Here is a 24,602-nt window from a genome sequence, read left to right as displayed (position 1 = left end):
TAAAGAACAAATTCTTATTCACAATGATGGCCTACCAAAAGGACACAAAAATGTAAAATAAAAGTAGGACAACACACACACCACAACATAAATAGAGACCTAAGAACACAACATAGCAGCAACACAACATGGTAGCAGCACAAAACATGGTACAAATATTATTGGGCACAGACAACAGCACAAAGAGCAATAAGGTAGAGACAACAATACATGACGTGAAGCAGCCACAACTGTCAGTAAGAGTGTCCATGATTGAGTCTCAATGAAGAGACGGAGATAAAAAAACCTCAGGAGGTATCAATCACACTGGTGGGGAGAAGGGCAATCTTCTTACCAAACCACATGACCTTTGTTTTGGAGGTGTTCAGAACCAGGTTAAGGGCAGAGAAAGCTTGTTGGATACTAAGAAAGCTTTTGTTGTAGAGCGTTTAACACAATCCGGGGAGGGGCCAGGTGAGTATAAGACTATCATCTGCATATAAAATGGATGAATGAGCTTCCTACTGCCTGAGCTATGTTGTTGGTGTAAATTGAGAAGCACGTGGGGCCTAGGATGGAGCCTTGGGTTACTCCCTTGGTGACAGGCAGTGGTTGAGACAGCAGATGTTCTGATTTTATACACTGCACTCATTGAGGAAGCTAGTTTGAAAACCAGGCCAAAGACCACTCAGACACCAATACTCCCACAAGAACAGAATGGTCAAAAGTATCAAAAGCTTTGGCCAAGTCAATGAAAATAACAGCGCAACATTGCTTAAAATCAAGGGCAATGGTGTCATTGAGGACCTTTAAGGTTGCAGTGGCACATCCATAACCTGAGCAGAAACCAGATTGCATACCTGAGAGAAAACTATAGAACTCAAGAAAGCCAGTCAGTTGATTATTGACAAGTTTTTCCAACACTTTTGATAAACAGGGCAAAATAGAAATTGGCCTATAACAGTTAGGATCTGTTTGATCTCCCCCTTTAAATAAAGGACACACTGTGGCTGACTTCCAAGCAATGGGAACCTCCTCAGAGAGGAGAGACAGGTTGCGGCCCCTATCATCACCAAACCTTAAAAGAGAAAAGGGGTCAAGTTTAAGGGGCTCCTTTAGCACCTCAGACTCAGTGACTGTCTGCAGGGAGAAAGTTTGTAGCAAAGCAGGCGGGGGGAGGCGCAGCCGAGCTAGTCGCATTAGAAGGGGTGGGAAATTAGGAAATTTTGGACGGGCAAGGAGGCATGGCTGAGTCAAATGGGAATCCTGACTTAATGAAGTGGTGATTAAAGAGCTCATCCATCTGCTCCTTGTTAGTAACAACCACATCATCAACATAAAGGGACATGGGCAGCTGTGAGGAGGAGGGTTTATTCTCCAGGTCTTTAACCGTTTTCCAGAACTTCTTTGGGTTGGACCCACAGAGAGAGAACTGCTCCTTAAAGTAACTAGCTTTGTCCTTCCGAATAGCCTGAGTGCACTTACTTCACATTAGCCTGAACGAGAACCAGTCAGCCTGAGTATGAATGTGCCGAGCCTTTCGCCAAATGGAATTCTTGAGGTGGAGTAACTGCCAGATCATGGTCATACCAGGGACTGAACAGGTTTTTAATTCTCATTATGGAGGTGTGTTTGTTAACAATACCACTGAAAATATCAAAAAAGGTCCAAGAGTCTTCGACAGAGGGGATCAAGCAGATTCTATACCAATTTACAGAGGCCAGGTCATGAAGGAAGGCTTGCTCATTAAAGTTTTTTTAGCAAGCGTCTGACAAATCAGGAGAGGTTGTTTCACTGAGCAGCCATTACGAACACAGGCTGTAAAACAGTGATTACGAAGGTCATTACAGAAGAAAGAAAAAGATGCCTATCAGGATTATTTGTGAGGATAACATCAAGGAGAGTAGCCTTTTCTGGGTGTTTGGAGTCATAACTTGTGGGATTGGTAATAATCTCAGAAAGATTTAGGGAGTCCCCTTGCTTTAGGACTTGGTCAGGTGGTTTCAGCATGTCCCAGTTTAGGTCACCTAGCTGGACAATTTCAGACTTAGTGTAAGGGGCCAGGAGAGAACTTAGGGCATTTAGGGTACAGGCCGGTGCTGATGGTGGGCGATAAACACCCAGCAACAGTCAACAAAGAGCTATTTGAAAGTTTAATGCTTAAAACCAGATAATCTAATTGTTTGGGGACAGACTTCGTGGAGACAACCGAGCACTGAATATGTTCCTTGGCAAAGATCGCCACTCCCCCACCTTTGGAAGATCTATCTTGCCGAAAAAGGTTATATCCAGAAAGGTTAACATCAGTATTCAAAACACTCTTCCTTAACCACGTCTCAGTAATGACCAACACATCTGGATCGGAGCTGTGAACCCAAACCTTCAATTGATATATTTTAGGCAATAGGCTTCTAGTGTTAACATGCAGAAAACCCATGCTTTGAAGCAGATATCAGAGCACAAGTCAGAATTGGGGCTAGCAACAGTAGATGGGCCAGGGTGTACAGGCACATTTTCAGATATCATCAGCAGTAATACAATCAGGGCACGGCAGAGGACAGGGAGCGCTCTGCAGTGTTGATTTATGACATTTGAATTTGCATAAGACGGCAACAAGATCATATTGTACAGCAAGTTCATCAGGTAACATGAATACAAAGCCGACGGGAGGTGGTTAGAATAGGACGGGCGGCCAAGAGTCCGTGTCCCACGGTTGGGTAAACAGGCAAGTTCATAGTCAAAGCATGCAGGAGTCATGAGGTAAATAGCATAAAGCACAAGAAAGAAAACAACTTGGGTCTAGCCATTGTAAGTTCAGAGTCACTCGCCCCAACAGTGTGTGTGTGCTGGAGGCGAGCAAAAGCTTGGGAGAGAAGGGGGAGTGTGGCGGGGGTACCTGTACCAGACAGGGGGAGACAGTCCAGGACAGACAGTGAACAGATCGCCAGGTGGAGTCCAAGTAGGAGTGCAGCAGGCAGAGAGTAGGTGTCACACCCCCTTGGGAGAAGCTTTTTTCAGGGGGCAGATTCTTTGTAGAAAATCCCAGCTAGCTGTTAGGAATTTTATGAACAATGACTAAACAATGTCTACATTTAGATAAAACTATAACTAATTGAACTCTACCCTGTATTATTATATCTGATTAATAATATTAATTCATAAGGAAGGGATTATGTAGCATGAACAAGGAGTAATTAAAACATAATAAACACCATTCCAACTTAGTTGGAGGTATGTGCTGTGGGTTATAAAGTAAGCAAAAAGGATCGTTAAACTATGGTTGAACCGACTCAACTTAGCCCTGGGATGTTTAGATAAGGCAGCGAGTAACTCCATAGGTCTTCCATTATCTTGAGCTGTCTGCTAAAGTGGTAATAAATTATGTTGAACCTTCTGGAGTTAATCTAGTGATATTGTGTGTCATGTGTGTGCGCTGGTGAGTTGGAATGAACTTTTGAACCGGTTTTGTCTTGGTCAAGAGGAGGAGCTTTATTTTGTAACCAATGACGTCATATTTTGTATATAAACTGTTGTTTGTGATTAAATGGGAACGCGCTCACGAGAATAAATACTATTATCTAATTTTAATAAGACTGGTCCCTGTCTATTTTATGCTAATAAGAATCTTACACATTCTTAGAAACAGACAGAGTGATTTAATAAATGAGCACATAAAGGAATTATTGAATTCCCATAACACTAGCTAGCAAGTCTCATTTTGAAAAGGAGGTTGTAAGCCATCTCTTCAGCGTCGGCAAATGGTTCTTTACGACGTCCAAATAAAATTGTGGCTGTTGTATTGGAGATTGCGAGGAGGATATTTTCTGATGTGATCAAAGCAACACTATTGTGTCTTATTGGGGTAATTTACAATTGAAGTGTCCTGGCTGCATAGCAGTTCAAAATAGAGATGAATCCAGGGGGTACTGTATTGTAATGATCTCTGCACAGATGGAGGCTTCAAAAGGCCTCTGCATTTGGGTGGGGGAGGCTGTGAAACTCTCCTGCCATTGTTGGGCTAAAAGTCTTTGACAGTTCTCACTTCACACCCCAGTGCTAATTGATCTGTTAAGGCTACCGAGGTTGCTAGGACATAACTTAGCATTCAGTCCTTATAAAAGGAAAACATATCACTGTCATTTATTTCGCTGACATGGGCTAGCTAATGTGTATTCATATATTTGAGTGAATAAAAATGTACAGAAAGGTTAGGCTTGGTGTTTGTAACTTTACAATGTCATTTTGTAAATTTAGTCAACTGTAATTACGTGTGTCTTACAACAAAATATCCTTTTATTTATTAAACACAGAGAGAAGGATGCAGAGGATTTTGATGAGGTTTGGAGTGCCACGCCTCCCCAGCAAGCGTCCCCTGCAGGTCAAGGTCTTCACCCCCCACTGCTATGTCAATCACCACATCTGATAGTTCTACATCCACTTTTCATAGACCTCTTGAAAAAGAAAATAAAGGCTTGTGTTACCATTCGTCCTAACAGCATCGATTTCCCCAAGACCAAGGTAACATGACAAAGACAGCTGAGAGGGGGACCATACGTTGGATCAGGACTAACAAGGTGCTTTTTGTGAAATGGAAGGGTACTAGGGAAGTAACCATGCTCACCACACAGCATAAGGCATTCAATAACAACCATGTCTCAAGGAGGGTGAAAAAGGAAGAAATAAACCCCATTCCTGTGAAGGACTACAATGCCAGCATGGGGGTGTCGACCTATCTGATAGGCTCCTACCAGGTCCTCCAAAAGACCAGGAAATGGTATAAGACTTTTTTTTACCACGTTGTGGACATTAACACAGTATAGGATTTAATTCTCCAAAAGCAGATGGCCAAAACAAAAAGGTCAAACCCCGCTCTCCCAGTTGGCCTTCCAGAGCAGCTGGTGTTGGAAATAGCTGAATTGGGGGCACAAAGCAACCATCACAAGACCCCCCAACTCAAGGTGAGCGCCACCATCCAACACACATGCCAAAAAGACAAAAGGAATAACTGCAAGCATTGCAAATAACATGGGGGGGGGGGAATCCCAGTTCGCTTTTTGTTTCCTGGCAGAGGGACTGCTTCAAAGTAGGGATGCACAATTTATATATATATATATATTTTTTTTAAATAGTCGGTGAACATTTCGGAATCGGCCGATATTAGCTAAAAATGCCAACATCGGTATCGGCCCGATGTCTTGTTAATGCCGATGTGAAAAAACTATGTAAAAGCTGACATGCATACCTATATAAAGTAGGTACATGACGTAATGACACCACGTTAAATGGTACGCTTCACGTGCAACATAGCATTCCTAACCCACAATGCCTGCTGTGTGGATCGAGCAGTCAACAGCGAGACCGCGCAAAGGTGAAATCCATGAACGGCAAGATAATGGATTCAATGCCCTTGACAATCAACGGTTCTGTCGTGGAGGATGTTGGCTTTCGCAACTGGTCGAGCACCGGTACACACTAACGTTACCAAGCGCGCTATTGTTCAGATGTCTCCCTAGTAATAGTGTCACTGCTATTAGCTTCACGACATACATACATACATACATACATACTATGGAACACCGTTTGAGTCTTGCATGTCAAAAAAGATACAGTAGCACTGTCAAAGCTGTACAAAAAGTCTGCAAACACCAGGCACGAACGATGTGTTTACAAGACCGCATTGGTAATAAAGCATTATTAGTTTGACCGCAACTTCTGGGGTAGCTAGCTAGCTTTAGCTTGGTACCTAGCTAGCACCAATACCACCAGCCTGAAAACAATGACCAGTAGAAACTGCAGTCCTTTTCATTATTCTTAGCAATGATGTAGGAATCCTTGTGAGTAAGTATTAGCTAGGTAGCAACTTGTTGTTCGCCTATTGAAATTGAACTCCTGTTCATGAAAATAAATAGCTAGCCAGCTACTTATTAACCCCGTTGCCTAAAGATAACGTTATAAGCAGCCAGCTAGCTTCATCTGGCTAGTGATGCTCGACCGGACCGGGTTATGTGTTGTGAGGCTAGTCACAATAAGGATTAGGCACAAGTGTAATATGCAGTTTGCCTTCAAAATACAAGTAAAAGTGATGCAGAAGGTTACACTTGGTGGAATCATGCCATATTTAGACTAGATCGTGTTAAACAAGGTTGAAATCTGAAGCAATGAAATGGGTATCAGTCTACTCGGTGACACCCACAGAACACAACTGTGAAGAGTTCACGGGAATATTAGCGCTGTAGCTCTTATCGCGGGACTGTGACTGTGTGAAATCACCTCCCCAGTCAGCCTATTGTGTGTATTCTTCTAGGCAGAGTTCCTCTGTCCAGTGTCTGTTCTTTTGCCCATCTTAATCTTTTATTTTTATTGGCCAGTCAGACATGGCTTTGTATTTGCAACTCTGCCTAGAACGCCAGCATCCCGGAGTTGCTTCTTCACCGTTTTTTATTTGACCTTTATTTAACTAGGCAAGTCAGTTAACGGGATCTCAGCCGTAAGAAGTTAACGTGATCGACTTGACAGCCAGTGAAAGTGCAGGGCGCCAAATTCAAAACAGAAATCTCATAATTAAAATTCCTCAGACATACAAGTATTTTACACCATTTTAAAGATAAACTTGTTGTTAATCCCACCACAGTGTCCGATTTCAAAAAGACACCAAACGATTATGTTAGGTCTGCACCTAGTCACAGAAAAACCCTGCCATTTTTCCAGCCAAAGAGAGTCACAAAAAGCAGAAATAGAAATAAAATTAATCACTAACCTTTGATGATCTTCATTAGATGACTCATAGGACTTCATGTTACACAATACATGTATGTATTGTTCGATAAAGTTCATATTTATATCCAAAAATCTTAGTTTACATTGGCGCGTTATGGTCAGTAATGTTTTGCCTCCAAAACATCCGGTGATTTTGCAGAGAGCCACATCAATTTACAGAAATACTCATAATAAACATTGATAAAAAGATACAAGTATTAAAACATGGAACTTTAGATAAACTTCTCCATAATGCAACCGCTGTGTCAGATTTCAAAAAAACTTTACGGAAAAAGCACACCATGCTATAATCTGAGTACAGCGCTGTCATGACGTTGGCCTGGGGGTAGGTTTATGACAGTCATAAATACCTCTTTCCACCTTTTTCCCCTCTCCCTACTATACTGATGTGACATAAGAAAACCCTTTTGGTTAACAGAGATTCTGGGAACATCAGAAGTTGGGGGGGAAATTAACTATATTCTGGTAATCCGACCAACTGAACATATGCGGTGGTACTTAAGGTATATTATGTCAGTTCGGTTGTCATGAGACATTCTCAATGATAGAATGACAAACTCTACTGTGGAAAGTCTAAACAGAGGTATCGGATTCACATGGAATTGTTGTTTAATTCAAATGTTTGAATATGAAATTATTTGTGAAGAGATGAAATGTAATTTTAGCTTCCAAATGAGAGATTTGGGTTTTCATAAGTTTGGGCCTCTGCTCAACCAGTGGCCCGCCCCTGTGAAGAGACATGGGTTACAAACTTTTCAGACACACCCCTCTCCCTCCACTATATAAAGCCATTGACAAAAATATAACTTTTTGTTCCGAGGATATGAGGGTGACGATCCCATGTCAGAATGGTTCAGATAATAACTACAGGACGAAGCCAACATCAGCATGAACTTTGGTTGTGAATGGTATGAACTTTGAACTCGTATTCACTATAGAAGTGATACCTCCTAGACGTTGTTGGCGACAGCAGCTACAAACGCAGGTTAGGAAGGACAGTCAGAGTATCCCGTCTACTACACAACGACGTTACTACAACGTATCCAGTGACCACCAGAGACATTCTTCAAAGGACAGAGGACTCGGTTTGGCAACACGGTCTTCCATCTACCACCAACCTACTGAAGCGCAGCTCAGAGTAAATATTTATTGCATTTTCCTTTTCCAAATGGGCGGTAATTTAGAATGCATAGGATACTGTATTTACTATAGCACAGCTTCGGCTCTGTTCCAGTCTCCCGCTCTTTCACTAAAACCCAGCCCCTTTCCTTTGTGTAACAAGCTGTCATATCTATTCCGCCCGCTAGGGACGTTTTCCTTTATGACGGCAATTTGTAATCAAGTTATGATTTAATTGTGTATGTGTGATTCGTTAGGTATTTAGTAAATAAATAAACCCAATTTTGTATTGCTGATTCAACTTGTTAGCCAGGATTCTTGCAGATAACCAAGGATTTACAACTTTCAGATGAGACTGAATAAGATGACGATTAATGTTGACTGCTATTGATGTAAAATATTACTAAATCTTTAAGAGTTTATTCGGAAGATAACAGCTCTATAAATATTATTTTGTGGTGTCCCTCTAGTTAATTACATTTACATGATTAGTTCAATCAGGTAATATTAATTACGGAGAAATTATTTTATAGAATAGTATGTCATAGCAATTAATCCGGCATAGCCAAAGACACGACAGCGCTCAGAGCCCAAATGAGCCATAAAGATATCCGCCATGTTGGAGTCAACAGATGTCAGAAATAGCATTATAAATATTCACTTACCTTTGATGATCTTCATCAGAATGCACTCTCAGGAATCTCAGTTCCACAATAATTGTTTGTTTTGTTCGATATAGTCCATAATTTATGTCCAAATACCTTATTTTTGTTCACGCGTTCAGTCCAGTAATCCAAATTCATGACGCGCAGGTCAGACAAAGTCAAACAACTCCATTACAGTTCGTAGAAACATGTCAAACGATGTATAGAATCAATCTTTAGGATGTTTTTAACATAAATCTTCAATAATGTTTCAACCGGAGAATTCCTTTGTCTTCAGAAATGCAATGGAAAGCTCATGTTCAGCTCATGCCAGACACCTGACTCAAAGAGCTCTCCTTCCCTCATTCTTCACAGTAGAAGCATCAAGCAAGGTTCTAAAGACTGTTGACATCTAGTGGAAGCCTTAGGAAGTGCAATATGACCAATATCCCACTAATTGGATAGGCAAACCTTAAACCTCAGATTTCCCACTTCCTGGTTGGATTCCTTCTCAGGATTTTGTCTGCCATATGAGTTCTGTTATACTCACAGACATCATTCAAACAGTTTTAGAAACTTCAGAGTGTTTTCTATCCAAATCTACTAATAATATGCATATCTTAGCTTCTGGGACTGAGTAGCAGGCAGTTTACTCTGGGCACCTTATTCATTCAAGCTACTCAATACTGCCCCCAGCCATAAGAAGTTAATTACAAATTCTTATTTTCAATGACGGCCTTGGAACAGTGGGTTAACCGCCTTGTTCAGGGGCAGAACGGCAGATTTTTACCTTGTCAGCTCGGGGATTCGATCTTGCAACTTTTCAGTTGCTAGTCCAACGCTCTAACCACTTGGCTACCTGTTGCTACTGTTGACGTGGAGACTGGTGTTTTGTGGGTACTACTTAATGAAGCTGCCAGTTGGGGACTTGTGAAGCGTCTGTTTCTCAAACTAGACACTCTAATGTACTTGTCCTCTTGCTCAGTTGTGTACCGGGGCCTCTCACTCTTTCCATTCTGGTTAGAGCCAGTTTGAGCTGTTCTGTGAAGGGAGTAGTACACAGTGTTGTATGAGATCTTCAGTTTCTTGGAAATTTCTCGCATGGAATAGCCTTCATTTCTCAGAACAAGAATAGACTGACGAGTTTCAGAAGAAAGGTCTTTGTGTCTGGCCATTTTGAGCCTGTAATCGAACACACAAATGCTGATGCTCCAGATGCTCAACTAGTCTAAAGAAGGCCAGTTTTATTGCTTCTTTAAATCAAAACAGTTTTCAGCTGTGCTAACATAATTGCAAAAGGGTTCTCTAATGATCAATTAGCCTTTTTAAATGATAAACTTGGATTAGCTAACACAACGTGCCATTGGAACACAGGAGTGATGATGGCTGAATGGGCCTCTGTACACCTATGTAGAAATTCCATTTATTTAATTAAAATAAAATTATCAGCCATTTCCAGCTACAATAGTCATTTACAATGTCTACACTGTATTTCTGATCAATTTGATGTTATTTTACTGGACTTTTCTTTCAAAAAGAAGGAGTTTTCTAAGTGACCCTAAACTTTTAAATGGTAGTGTATATATATTGTTTTTGTATGTGGGACCAATACATTGGCTATGCCTAGGCTAAACGTTCAGGCACTTTGGAGAGGTTTTATTAAAAATTACTTTAAAAATACTGAATATCCCCTGTATGTCCCGACACCACCACAATGTTTGAGAGAGGTTGGTGTTGTAGCCAGTTTTTAAAGTGAACAATAACTTTTAGGCACATCCAGTTTGCTAAAACAGTGGAATTACCACATTCGGACACTTGAGAGGTTGAAAGGACACTTGAACGTACCCTGGATACAACCATAACACCACCAATGTTTGAGTGAGCTTGATGTGGTATAAATTGTGTTTGAGACTGACAACAATAGCATTAAGCGATTGCAAATATGTAATAGCACTGGATTATCAAATTTACAGACATATGCCACTTTGGAGAAGTTTAGTGACACTTGGAAATGTCCCGTGACCACACCTGACACCAGTTACGAAAACATCTGCCCATTTCTAGTTGTTAGGTCTATCAATACCATTTTTTTGCTGAAATTGTTCACATGTTGTGGAAGCCATCTGATGCGTTTCCAGCTCTGGGCATCAATAATTCACGTATAGCTTGTCAATGAAAGATTACTTTCTAAATAAAATGTAAAAAAATATAATAAAAACAGCTATTTTGTGTATTCTGAAGACTTCCTCAGATGTCTTCTTTCCAAATATACCAAGTTTTGGCATGTCAGAATCAATGTATTACACATGAATAGCAGTTACTTTAGGGTATGTCTATTTAGGCGTAAATCTACATTTTGCCATTACATTAAAGTGGTGAATCCTTTTATATAAGATTCTACCAACTTAGCACACCATGATATAATAGAAACATGACTACTACTTAGATTCTGCTCAAACACTGATTACTACTATACACTAGGGCCTAAATACACACACTTACACAAGGGGAGGAGTGAGCAAGCCTAGGCAGGTTGTGAATGATTCCTGTGAGGTGAATAAGAAAGCGTACCTCTGGCCTCCAGGGCTGTGGGGTGTAGCTGGAACGCCAGGCTTCTGAATCCTCACTCGCATCACCTCCAAACTGGAAAACACACAGATGAGGCAACTAATTATATTTTGTGATAACTGGTATGTGACAAATTCTTTCCCATACACACCTGTCTCCCACACTCTCGTAACCTCTTCATACTATCCCTCTCTCCCCCCATCCTTACCAATCTCTCTTGGGTAGGAATTCTCCCGAGGCTATCCTCACTGGCAAGACTGAAACCTGCACAGAGAGAGGAGGGAATAGATTTTAGAAAGACGAGGGACACACACACACACAATTCTAGGGTCTAGTTAAATGTTTAACCCATAGAATTAAGAATTAGAATACGAGAATGGACATGAATATTCTTATGATGGTCAAATGGTCAGTCATGTTGTTCAGGGAGTTGGTCAACTATGGTTTGCAAGTGCTGTGATAAGATTGTTTAAAACAATGACTGAAGAATTGATCTACACTGTTTAATGCATTCAGACCTTGACTTGTTCCACATTGTTACGTTACAGCCTTATTCTAAAATATATATTTTTTTTTTGTTATCTTCACACAGTACCTCAACACAAAGCAAAAACTTTTCGAAATTTTAGCGAATGCATTAAGAATCAAAAACGGAAATATATATTTACATAAGTATTCAGACCCTTTACTCAGTACTTTGTTGAAGCACCTCCGGCAGCGATTACAGCCTCGAGTCTTCTTGGGTATGACGCTACAAGCTTGGCACACCTGTATTTGGAGTGTTTCTCCCATTCTTCTCTGCAGATCCTTTCAAGCACTGTCAGGTTGGATGGGGAGTGTCGCTGCACTGCTATTTTCAGGTCTCTCCAGAGATTTTCGATTGGGACATTCAGAGACTTGTTCTGAATTCACTCCTGAGTTGTCTTGGCTGTGTGCTTAGGGTCATTGTCCTGTTGGAAGATGAACCGTTGCCCCAGTCGGAGAACCTGCTCCAGAGTGTTCAGGACTTCATCAAGGATCCCTCTGTACTTTGCGCCGTTCATCTTTGCCTCGATCCTGACTAATCTCCCAGTCTCTGCTGCTGAAAAACATTCCCACAGCATGATGCTGCCACCACCATGCTTCACCGTAGGGATGGTGCAGGGTTTCCTCCAGACGTGACGCTTGTCATTCAGGCCAAAGAGTTCAATCTTGGTTTCATCAGACCAAGATTAAATCCAAAAAGTTACAAAAATGTGGAAAAAGTCAAAGGGTCAGAATACTTTCCGAATGCACTGTACATGTGTTAGCTAGGCAGTTTCAGAGGAATGATTCCATACATTTTTTCAAATTAACTGCCAATACGCCAACATTCCATTCAAACTGGCTGAAATCAGTTGATAGGATTTAGACTAGTTGTAAATGCAACAAGTACTGATATTATATCATAATAGCATTCACAGCTTCCTAGAAAACAACATTTGAGACATTTATGGTCTGTTTACATATAGTTGAGCCTATTTATACAGAAAATTGGTACAAAACCCGTAAAACTATTATAATTATATGACAATATTTTAGGTTGACTATAATTCCATTACACAATTTCTGATACATCACATGCTTTCTATTTTCCTGCATAATTAAAAGCAGGAAACACATCACCTATGCCTCAACTGTCATTCATTCCAGACTGGTTTGGATTTCTCCCAGACAGCTATCATTTAGTACAGCAACCCTAATTTGCCACAGGGGCAAGTGCCTTGCTCAAGTGCACAGACATATTTTTCACCTTGTCGGTTCGCGTAATCAAACCAGCAACCTTTCAGTTACGGGCCCAACGCTCTAACCCCTAGGCTACCTACTGCCCCATTATGGAACTGTTAGGGATTATAACAGAGATCCTATTAAATTACTAGAGGGGCTATGGTTAAATCATCTGTTATCACACAATCAGCTGGTCATAAAAAAGGAAATTACACATGCACATGAATCTGAACCCCCCCAACACACACACCAGGGCTTTGATGGTCATGTATTTTAAGGTCACTTAATCATAAAAAGGATTTACATATTTTTTTGTTGCACACTTTCTCCTCTCTTCCACTCCCGACTGTCTGTGGTCGTGTCTAGACCATCTTTATGTAATACATGTATCACTAGCCACTTTAAACTATGCCACTTATGTTTACATACCCTACATTACTCATCTCATATGTATAGACTGTACACTATACCATCTACTGCATCTTGCCTATGCCGTTCTGTACCATCACTCATGCATACATCTTTATGTACATATTCTTTATCCCTTTACACTTGTGTGTATAAGGTAGTAGTTGTGGAATTGTTAGGTTAGATTACTCGTTGGTTACTACTGCATTGTCGGAACTAGAAGCACAAGCATTTCGCTACACTCGCATTAACATCTGCTAACCATGTGCATGTGACAAATACAATTTGATTTGACTAGACACTTACATGCGACTTCTGCTATCAGAATACGAAGACTGCATTGAAAAGACAGGTCTAGGCGCACAAAAGTTAATTTCTGGTGTAATTGTGTCTGTTCTGGGTGACCACTTCAGGGGGTGGTCAGGGATGCTTTGTGTGTGGATTTCTCCTCAGTCTGGAAGCAAATCAGGCTACTGAAAGCGCATACATACAGTGGGCGATGTCATCAGCACTCCAACAAGTCTGATTGGGTGCATGCATTTCATGATACTTGTTTTAGCAAGGTTTTGTAGCAAACAAGGACCAGCAAAGTTCCATCACTTTGTAAAGAGTCAATGTTACCACGGAAATAGGCTCAAATTCATGTCAACGCCGCTGCAGCCCTTCAGTCAGCAGTTTATTACAACGTAAAATTATTATTATTTTTAATACTATTTTTTTTCTCCTCTCATCGCTCCTTTTATCAGCTGTTAGATGTGAACCAGGCTTACCTTTACTGCTCTTGGGTTAAGTTAGTCAATTTAAAAATGAAGTTCATAAAGCTAAAAATATATATTTATACATACAGTAGATATTTTACGGTTACTTTATTTTCATGACTGTCTTCATCCATAATCGTCAGTTACACGATTATACACTGCTCAAAAAAATAAAGGGAACACTTAAACAACACAATGTAACTCCAAGTCAATCACACTTCTGTGAAATCAAACTGTCCACTTAGGAAGCAACACTGATTGACAAATTTCACATGCTGTTATGCAAATGGAATAGACAAAAGGTGGAAATTATAGGCAATTAGCAAGACACCCCCAATAAAGGAGTGATTCTGCAGGTGGTGACCACAGACCACTTCTCAGTTCCTATGCTTCCTGGCTGATGTTTTGGTCACTTTTGAATGCTGGCGGTGCTTTCACTCTAGTGGTAGCATGAGACGGAGTCTACAACCCACACAAGTGGCTCAGGTAGTGCAGCTCATCCAGGATGGCACATCAATGCGAGCTGTGGCAAGAAGGTTTGCTGTGTCTGTCAGCGTAGTGTCCAGAGCATGGAGGCGCTACCAGGAGACAGGCCAGTACATCAGGAGACGTGGAGGAGGCCGTAGGAGGGCAACAACCCAGCAGCAGGACCGCTACCTCCGCCTTTGTGCAATTAAAAAATGTATTATTATTTACATTGACGGCCTATCCCGGCCAAACACAGACTACGCTGGGCCAATTGTGCGCCACCATATGGGACCCAATCACGGCCGGATGTGATACAGCCTGGATTTGACCCAGGGACTGTAGTGACGCCTATTTCACTGAGATGTAGTGCCTTAGCTGCGCCACTCGGGATAGTCAACAAAATTACATTATTGGTTTCATCAGCCTGTAAGCAGTCTATGGACAAGGTATGACAGCAACCCATGATTTGGTTTTGTTGGACACTGTTTCAAACAGGGGTTCTGACCCAGATCTAACCCCCAAAAAATAACTTTTTACACTGAGTGAACAAAACATTAAGGATACCTTCCTAAGATTTAGTTGCACACCCCCTTTTGCCCTCAGAACAGCCTCAATTTGTCAGAAAATGGACTCTACTAGGTGTCGAAAGCATTCCACAAGGATGCTGGCCCATGTTAACTACAATGCTTCCCACAGTTGTATCATGTTGGCTAGATGTCCTTTGGGTGGTGGACCACTCTTGATACACATGGGAAACTGTTGAGCATAAAATACCCAGCAGCGTTGCAGCTCTTAACATGCTCAAACTGGTGCGCCTGGCACCTACTATCACAGCACGTTCAAAGGCACCTAAATATTTTGTCTTACCCTCTGAATTGCATACATACACAATCCATTTCTCAATTGTCTCATGGCTTAAAAATCCTTCTTTAACCCGTCTCCTCGCCTTCATCTACACTGATCGAAGTGGATTTAACAAGTGACATCAGTAAGGGATCATAGCCTTCAACTGAAATCACCTGGTCAGCCTGTCATTGAAAGAGCATGTAATGTTTTGCACACTCAGTGTATATCGTTCCTTTTTAAACCTCTGAAATCAAACGTTAACATTTAGCTCGACTTCAAATTACTTCACCAATCAGTGAGGATAGAGCAGCTTACAAGCTATTGTTTACATGCATTGGACAGACAAGTGTAGGGCGCAAAATGCAACTGAAATTTTGCAGGTGGGGAGAAAGCGAAAATGGAGGAGGACGGCTGGCTTGAAGCTCTGGGCATGTTGTGATGACATGCATTATCTGAATTCGGCCGACAGAAATATACCTACGGGGGAGTGGCTTCTATTAATTATTGTCAATAGGGGGCGCTGTTTTCACTTTGGAAATAATCGTGCCCAAATGAAACAGCCTCGTACTCTGTTCTAGATCATACAATATGCATATTATTATTACTATTGGATAGAAAACACTCAAGTTTCTAAAACTGCTTAAATTATATCTGTGAGTAAAACAGAACTCATTTGGCAGCAAACTTCCATCTAGGAAGTGAAAAATCTGAAAACGAGGCTCTGTGTCAGGGCCTGCCTATTCAACTGGCTTTTATTTATGGATCTGTATGCACTTCATACGCCTTCCACTAGATGTCAACAGGCAGTAGAAGGTGGAATGGGGTGTCTAGCTTGATCTGAGGCCGAATAAGAGCTTTTGGAGTGACAGGTCCGGTATTTTTTTTGTCTTCGACGGCGTGCGGGGGAGCTCGACATTGTCTTCTGAAAAGCGTTCGGTATACACGGCGAATATCTCCGGCTCTGATTTTATTTGATACATATGAGAAAAACATCATGAAGTAGGTTTTTTCAACCGAGTTTTATCAGTTTATTCAACGTTTAATGGGACTTTTGGAATTTTCCGTTCTTTGCGCCAAGAGAGGATGGGAATGTTCGCGCCACAATGCTAGCCAAGGTTGRTAATTCGACAGAAGAAATGGACATTCTAAAACCAAACAACGATTTATTCTGGAAATAGGACTCCTTGTACAACATTCTGATGGAAGCTCAGCAAAAGTAAGACAACATTTATGGTGCTTCTACACCTGCATTACTAGCTGTTTGGGGTTTTAGGCTGGGTGTCTGTACAGCACTTCGAGATATTAGCTGATGTACGAAGGGCTATATAAAATAAAATTGATTGATTGATTGATGTTATTTCGTATTTCTGTGTAATATGTTGATGCCTATTCTCCGCCGTGTTGGTGAGCGCTGTCTCACAATAACCCAAGCTGTATGTTGTGGTAAAGTTATTTAAAAAAATCTAACACAGCGGTTGCATTAAGAACCAGTGTATCTTTCATTTGCAATACAACAAGTATTTTTATGTAAAGTTTATGATGAGTTCTTTGGTCAGATTAGGTGAGTGTCCAAAATATCTCCGGACATTCTGGGGAAATGTTGCTACGTATTCACAATGTATAACCACGATTTGCAGCTCTAAATATGCACATTTTTGAACAAAACATAAATGTATTGTATAACTTGATGTTATAAGACTGTCATCTGATGAAGTTGTCCAAAGGTTAGTGATTAATTTTATATCTATTGCTGGTTTTTGCAAAAGCTACCTTTGCGGTGTTTGGCTTTGTGTGTTTGGCTATTGTGGTAAGCTAATATAATTCTATATTGTGTTTTCCCTGTAAAACACTTTAAAAAAAAAWTTTTTTTATCAGAAATATTGGCTGGATTCACAAGATGTTTATCTTTCATTTGCTGTACACCATGTATTTTTCAAAAATGTTTGATGCGTATTTATGTATTTCACGTTGCTCTCTGTAATTATTCTGGCTGCTTTGGTGCTATTTTTGATGGTGGCAGCAATGTAAAACTATGATTTATACCTCAAATATGCACATTTTCGAACATAAATGTATTGTATAACATGTTATAAGACTGTCATCTGATGAAGTTGTTTCTTGGTTAGTGACTAATTTTATCTCTATTTTGTCTGTTTTGTGAGAGCTACCTATTCGGTGGAAACATGGTGAAAATATGCGGTTGTGTGTTTGGCTATTGTGGTTAGCTAATAGAAATAGTGTTTTCGCTGTAAAACATTTTTAAAAAATCGGAAATGATGGCTGGATTCACAAGATGTTTATCTTTCATTTGCTGTATTGGACTTGTGATTTCATGAAAATTATATTATATGATATCCCTGTCCCGTTAGGCTAGGCTATGCTAGTCAGCTTTTTTGATGAGGATCCCGGAGGGTGATGAAGTAGAGGTTAAGGAACTTTGAATGTCTTTGAACTACTTAGAGTTGGCTTAACGTTGGACAAGCTGGTGTATGCAGAGCAGCACCAGATTAAAATAGAAAAACATCTTGCATTTATGTAGGTAATGAATCCAATGTGAAACGTTCAAACTATTTCATACTTAAATAGCATTGAAAAGGTTAATCCTTTCTTCTGTAATTAAAAATCTCTCCCCAATTTCTGAATCACGCTTGTAACATCAGTAGGCTACAGTAGCCTATGCATCAGAGGGGGAGGGGCAGGTAGTTTACACAAAGATTTTCAGCTAGCAGAAAGAGATTGGAAAAAGATTGATTGACAGAGTGAGGACCTTGAATAGGTTATGTTGCATTTTTGTGTGTGATTGAAAAGAAAAAAAATACCCTGTATGTAAAATAACGGTATTAAGCAGTTCCCGTGATTTCAAAATAACAGTTATGTTCCAGAACAGTATAGATCACTTTCATTCCAGGTTGGGATTCCGTTCCTTGAAAAATGTAGCCATTTTTACAGTTTTCGGTTCCCTGAACTGGATCCAACCCCTGGTTTCAAATGCTGACTTTGTGGCACAAATCCAATGCAAGTTAATGGTACCAATATCAGCATTTTCACGCTTCATGTTCAAGTCATCCTGAAGTATAAAAATGTTTTATTTTTTTTATGTAAGTGTACAACTCAATGACGTTATTTATAGATGATTTGGATATGAAGCGTGAAAGTGCTAATATTAGGTACCACTGACTTGCATTGGATTTGTGCCACAAATGCTAAAAATGTACCATCTGAAACAGTGGCCAGGTAAACAAAACCAAAGCATGGGTGGCTGTCATACCCTGTAAGCAGTTGATGGACAAGGTAAGGAAACATTTATTATTTACTTAATAGCAGGAACAGCACCATCTAGTAGTCAGAACCTGGTAATATCAGGATGTAGGTGTGTGTGTGAAACATGGGACCAACACTTTACATGTCAAAGCTCTATATTTTGTTTGAGTGTACATCGAGTCATGTTAAATGTACAGCATTTCCCTCACTTAGACAACAAATTTGCAAAAGTTGAACCAACTTATTGTTGCGCGACAAGCTCAAGTTCAGAATGGCGGTCAGTCAAAACTCTAACAATGCTGTGAAGTGCAGAGCTTTGAGGTAATGTATAGCATGTTACTGTACAGCCATTATGTTCCAATATAGGCACTTAAATGCAGATTTGGACTCTATCAACCCTTATACAGGTATGAGTGTAAATGGTAAGCACACACTCCTCTCTTCCAAATACAACCCTCTACTGCGCATGTTCCAATAAGGGTTATCTGCTTGAGTCAAGACCATGTTAGCCCAGTGAGCTCAAGCCTAGGAATCAGGTCTGGGAATGAACACCAGCCTTCTGGACTCAAACACAAACCAGGCACGCCCCAAAAAAATAAAAACACACAAAATGAGGCTACCCTGTGTGTATTTATAGGCAATGCTATGGGGTTAACATGTGGGTGTAGCGGAGGTTGAGAGAACTTTAAGTACTGGTGCTCTGGAAGTCTGTCATTATCACCAGGGTGGAGAATAGCTCTCGAAAACCCTACTCCATATGTAGGGTTTTCAGCAGTTAGTCGCCCACATTTGGCTCCATGTGAACTACAATTCCCACGCTGTGTTTTAACATTTAGAAAAGTCTATAATCATTGTTCAAACCGGTTTTCGAAACATTTGCAGATACGCCCCTTATCTTTTATATCAGCGAGAAAGAATCAATCAAATAAAAAAGACAATTACTGTAGAAGTGTTGCACTGATCCACAAGCTGTGTGCCTCAAGTGGATTAACTACACTTCCTCCCCAGTTATGGCTTACACACAGGTGTATGGAGCACGTTATATAGCTAAATAGCACAGGTGGCTGTCTGTCTTCCGTAAACAAGAGATGTAACATGGAGATATAGTGTTAGTGTTCCCACACAGCCATAAAAGGTGTACAGTAATTTAACCTTAATTTATTGCTGATATGAAAAGATGCTGTATTTTTTTTAGAAACAAAAGTAACGTAGACGATGCATGTTAATGTATAGAGAAAGCATCAGGGCTCTTCACAAAACTCCCCGGTCAGATGATACTATCATCAATAGGCGCTAAAGCAGCTAGTGTCTATGAATGGGGTCCCGTGTGGCTCAGTTGGTAGAGCATGGCGCTTGCAAAGCCAGGGTTGTGGGTTCATTCCCCACGGGGGGACCAGGATGAATATGTATGAACTTTCCAATTTGTAAGTCGCTCTGGATAAGAGCGTCTGCTAAATGACTTAAATGTAAATGTAATGTAAATGGGTAGGTGTAGAGTGGACACAGGGTAATTTTAGAGTATTAGTTGGATAGAAAAATCACATTTTTAACTCAAAATATAAGAGATTCTATCCCCCTCCTTTTATGTATCTCTCGCTCTCCTCTCCCTAGGTGTATGGGCACATAGACCAACATCCGATACACAACATTTGTCCCATCACTATACACACACACACACACACACACACAGAGGGTGATGTCCTCACTCCCCATTGTGAGGAGGCTAGGAATGCACTGTGTACCTTCTAAGGCAGCTCCTTCATGAGGCTTGGCGTATCCCTGTCTCTTAGTGATGAAGATACAGTTGAAGTCAGAAGTTTACGTACACTTAGGTTGTCATTAAAACTCATTTTTCAACCACTCTACAAATTTCTTGTTAACAAACTATAGTTTTGGCAAGTCGGTTAGGACATCTATTTTGTGCATGACAAGTAATTTTTCCAACAATTGTTTACAGACAGATTATTTCACTGTATCACAATTCCAGTGGGTCAGAAGATTACATACACCAAGTTGACTGTGCCTTTAAAAAGCTTGGAAAATTCCAGAAAATTATGTCATGGCTTTAGAAGCTTCTGATAGGCTAATAGACATAATTTGAGTCAATTGGAGGTGTATCTGTGGATATATTTCAAGGCCTACCTTCAAACTCAGTGCCTAGTTGCTTGACATCATGGGAAAATCAAAAGAAATCAGCCAAGACCTCCACAAGTCTGGTTCATCCTTAGGAGCAATTTCCAAACGCCTGAAGGTACCACGTTCATTTGTACCAACAATAGTACGCAAGTATAAACACCATGGGACCACGCAGCCGTCATACCGCTCAGGAAGGAGATGTGTTCTGTCTCCTAGAGATGAACTTACTTTGATTTGCACTTTTCGCACCAATCCCAGAACAGCAGCAAAGGACCTTGTGAAGATGCTGGAGGAAACAGGTATAAAAGTATCTATATCCACAGTAAAACGAGTCCTATATCAACATAATCTGAAAGGCCGCTCAGCAAGGAAGAAACCACTGCTCCAAAACTGCCATAAAAAAAGCCAGACTATGGTTTGCAACTGCACATGGGGACAAAGATAATAGTTTTTGAAGAAATGTCCTCTGGTCTGATGAAACAAAAATAGAACTGTTTGGTCATAATGACCATTATGTTTGGAGGAAAAAAAGGGGGAGGCTTGCAAGCCAAAGTTAACCATCCCAACCGTGAAGTACGGGGGTGGCAGCATCATGTTGTGGGAGTGCTTTGCTGCAGGAGGGACTGGTGCACTTCACAAAATAGATGGCACCATGAGGGAAATTATGTGGATATATTGAAGCAAAATCTCAAGACATCAGTCAGGAAGTTAAAGCTTGGTCCCAAATGGGTCTTCCAAATGGACAATGAACCTAAGCATTCTTCCAAAGTTGTGGCAAAATGGCTTAAGGACAACAAAGTCAAGGTATTGGAGTGGCCATCACAAAGCCGTGGCCTGAATCCTATAGAAATGTTGTGGGCAGAACTAAAAAAGCATGTGTGTGAGCAAGGAAGCCTTACAAACCTGACTCCGTTACACCAGCTCTGTCAGGAGGAATGGGCCAAAATGCACCCAACTTATTCTGGGAAGCTTGTGGAAGGCTACCCGAAACGTTTGACCCAAGTTAAGCAATGTATAGGAAATGCTACCAGATACTAATTGAGTGCATGTAAACTTCTGACCCACTGGGAATGTGATGAAAGAAATAAAAGCTGAAATAAATCATTCTCTCTGCTATTATTCTGACATTTTAGATTCTTAAAATAAAGTGGTGATCCTAACTGACCTAAGACAGGGCATTTTTACTAGGATTAAAAGTCAGGGGCTGTGAACTGAGTTTAAATGTATTTGGCTAAGGTAAACTTCCGACTTCAACTGTGTGTGTGTCCAGAAGGTGTATTATTCATTTTCTCTCCTTTACAAATGCACACACGCCTCTTGAACGGGAAGGAGTGTGTTTGAGGTGGGGTTAGGAGGGCCATCTTTACAGGTGTGTGTGTGTGTTTGTGTGTATTGACAGCAGGGTTCCAAAACTCTGCCCCCTCTAGCCCCAGGTATGAGGCTACCACTGCAACAAACAAGTGTGTGTACTAGTGATAGCAGGTACAAGGGCAAATGGAAAGAAAAGCCACTCAACAAAGACCAACATGTACACACACGCCCCACATAGGACCCAACCCACATACTGTGTCTGGACACTTGTATGGTTGTGTTTGCATGTCATATTTCCAGTATTGATGCTTCAACCACTTCAACAGGCTTCATCATGGTGTGTGCAATGTTGTTGTAGTTATGTTGAATGGTTGACTCTTACTGCACTACACTTATCAGCATTCAGAACTAAGGGAAAAGGGAACTCCCAGATTAGTTGTCTCGTTATGTAGGCAGTGTGTGTGTGATCACCTGCAGAGTATGGGACAGTCCTCTAAATCTCTCATGTCAGCAGCCCATCAGCCACACCTTACATCTTTCTAAAGTTAGTTATGAAGTTCGAAGTCCTTACAACACAGGATTTGAAAAAGTTGACTCAGCTACAGTGAAGAGTAAGTATTTATTTTCCACCTTGCAGAATAGGCCCACCATTCAATAACACCATGGCATGTACCATTGATAAAATACCCAAGACTTGGTGAAAAACTATCAAGTTAGCTCATTTGGCAATACAGTTGATAATGAACAAAACTACCAGTATATACACACACACACACACACACACCACACACACACACACACACACACACACACACACACACACACTTGTTGATCATCATAGTAATAGTTCGGAAAGCTATCCATGATAGCCTACTCACGGCTTTTGGTGCTCCTCCACGCCTTAGTAGCAACAAACTCGTGGTAGACAGCGAAAGCTCCCAGCACCAGCAGAACTAAGAACAGCAGATGTTTCCCACTCCGTCTCAGTTTCTTCAGCGGGAAGAAAGACTTGACCATGTTGATTGATCTCCCTGCTGCTTGCTCCCGGGGACCCAGTCAGTGAATTTGGCGGCTTTGTTCGTTCGGCAAAGTTGGACCAGGCTGACCGCCCGTCAGTCTCGCAACCCCGTTCGCGATACACCGCCGGCGACCCCAACACTCCCACCTCCCGATGGTGGCGAGGTGACTTATTTCATCCCGTAAATAACCCGGCAGGCTCCGGCTTCGAGTTTGCTTTGACTCGAGCGCTATGTTGAATTTACCCCTGTTTAAACGAGTCGAGACTGGCTGTTGGGTTGGCTGACTACTACTAAACTACATATCGACCTAAACAAAAATCCTAGCAACCCCGCACTGTTTTCTGTCACCTCCTCGCTTCACTGCGCAAACACAAACAGAACAAGCACATAAGCACCCGCTCAGAGAGAGATTTATGGGTGGGGTTACGTGGCCACGCCCGCGTCGTATCGCAGCCAGTGGCCCAGGTAGTAGGTTACGACTAGATGGATGCAGATTTTGTAACCATAACTATTTTCCTAACCTTAACCTAATTATTCTAACCTGCTACGAAAAGTCAAATCAGGTAGAAATCTGGGAGAGGCTATACGGACACGCCTGGTGCCCAAATTGATGACGTGTGTCGCGCAGCTGAGAGTCGAGTGGAGACGAATGGATTAGGTTTAGTCAGTTGTCCTGAGCCATTCCCAGCTAGCTAATTTATGCTGGAAACAATAGCATGGCGCTAGTTAAAACTTGTAAAATAAAGTGCTTATTTCGATGGGCGAGGTAGAAATAACTTGTAGTATTGGTTACCATCTGGAAGTCACCTTGACATGACATGCTAATTGGCTAATGTAACAGCATGCTGGTGTGAGTGACCAGTGCAAGCGTTGTATTCAAGTGTAGCCAGCAGATCCGACCACTTGCTTACAGCTGCACTAGGGTCTGACAGCATGACTGTGTAGATTAAGGCAATGGGGAGCTTGGAAAATGTACTTAATCCAGGGATGAGATGCGTTGTACTCTGTACTCATTTTTCTCTTTATCCCAACTGTTACGCCGAGAAGATTGAACTAGCAGTCTTTCAAAAGGTGCTCCTTAAGGCAACCCGCGCACATTCATCCAAACACCTACGTTTATTGTAATGATATTCTGCGATTGTTATTAGGCCTACACAAAATCAAATCAAATGTATTTGTCACATACACGTGGTTAGCAGGTGTTAATGCAAGTGTAGCGAAATGCTTGTCCTTCTAGTTCCGACCATGCAGTAATATCTAACAAGTAATATAACCTAACAATTTCACAACAACTACCTTATACACAAAAGTGTAAAGGGATGAATACGAATATGTACATAAAGATATATAAATGAGTGATGGCCGAACGGCATAGGCAAGATGCAGTAGATGTATAGAGTACAGTATATACATATAAGATGAGTAATGTAGGGTATGAGAACGTTATATAAAGTGGCATTGTTTAAAGTGGCTAGTGATACATTTAATTACATCAAGATGGCAAGATGCAGTAGATGGTATAGCGTACAGTATATACATATGAGATGAGTAATGTAGGGTAA

The 24,602-nt window shown here is 41.0% G+C and overlaps 1 protein-coding gene across 1 annotated transcript in view; it reads right to left on the bottom strand.

Moving 5' to 3' along the window:
- Positions 1–23,439, bottom strand: part of b4galnt3b (beta-1,4-N-acetyl-galactosaminyl transferase 3b) — a 41,347-nt gene extending 17,908 nt beyond the window's left edge. The window contains exons 1-3 of the mRNA XM_023985685.2: positions 22,900–23,439; positions 11,296–11,351; positions 11,091–11,162 (exon numbers count right to left, since the gene is read on the bottom strand). Of these exons, the coding sequence (XP_023841453.1) occupies positions 11,091–11,162; positions 11,296–11,351; positions 22,900–23,038 (267 nt within the window). The 5' untranslated portion in view covers positions 23,039–23,439. The remainder of the gene's footprint in view (positions 1–11,090; positions 11,163–11,295; positions 11,352–22,899) is intronic.
- Positions 23,440–24,602: the final 1,163 nt, after the last annotated feature.

Source organism: Salvelinus sp. IW2-2015, linkage group LG4q.1:29 (genome assembly GCF_002910315.2).
Source record: "Salvelinus sp. IW2-2015 linkage group LG4q.1:29, ASM291031v2, whole genome shotgun sequence".
Lineage (NCBI taxonomy): Eukaryota > Metazoa > Chordata > Actinopteri > Salmoniformes > Salmonidae > Salvelinus > Salvelinus sp. IW2-2015.
This window is presented reverse-complemented; position numbering and strand designations above follow the sequence as displayed.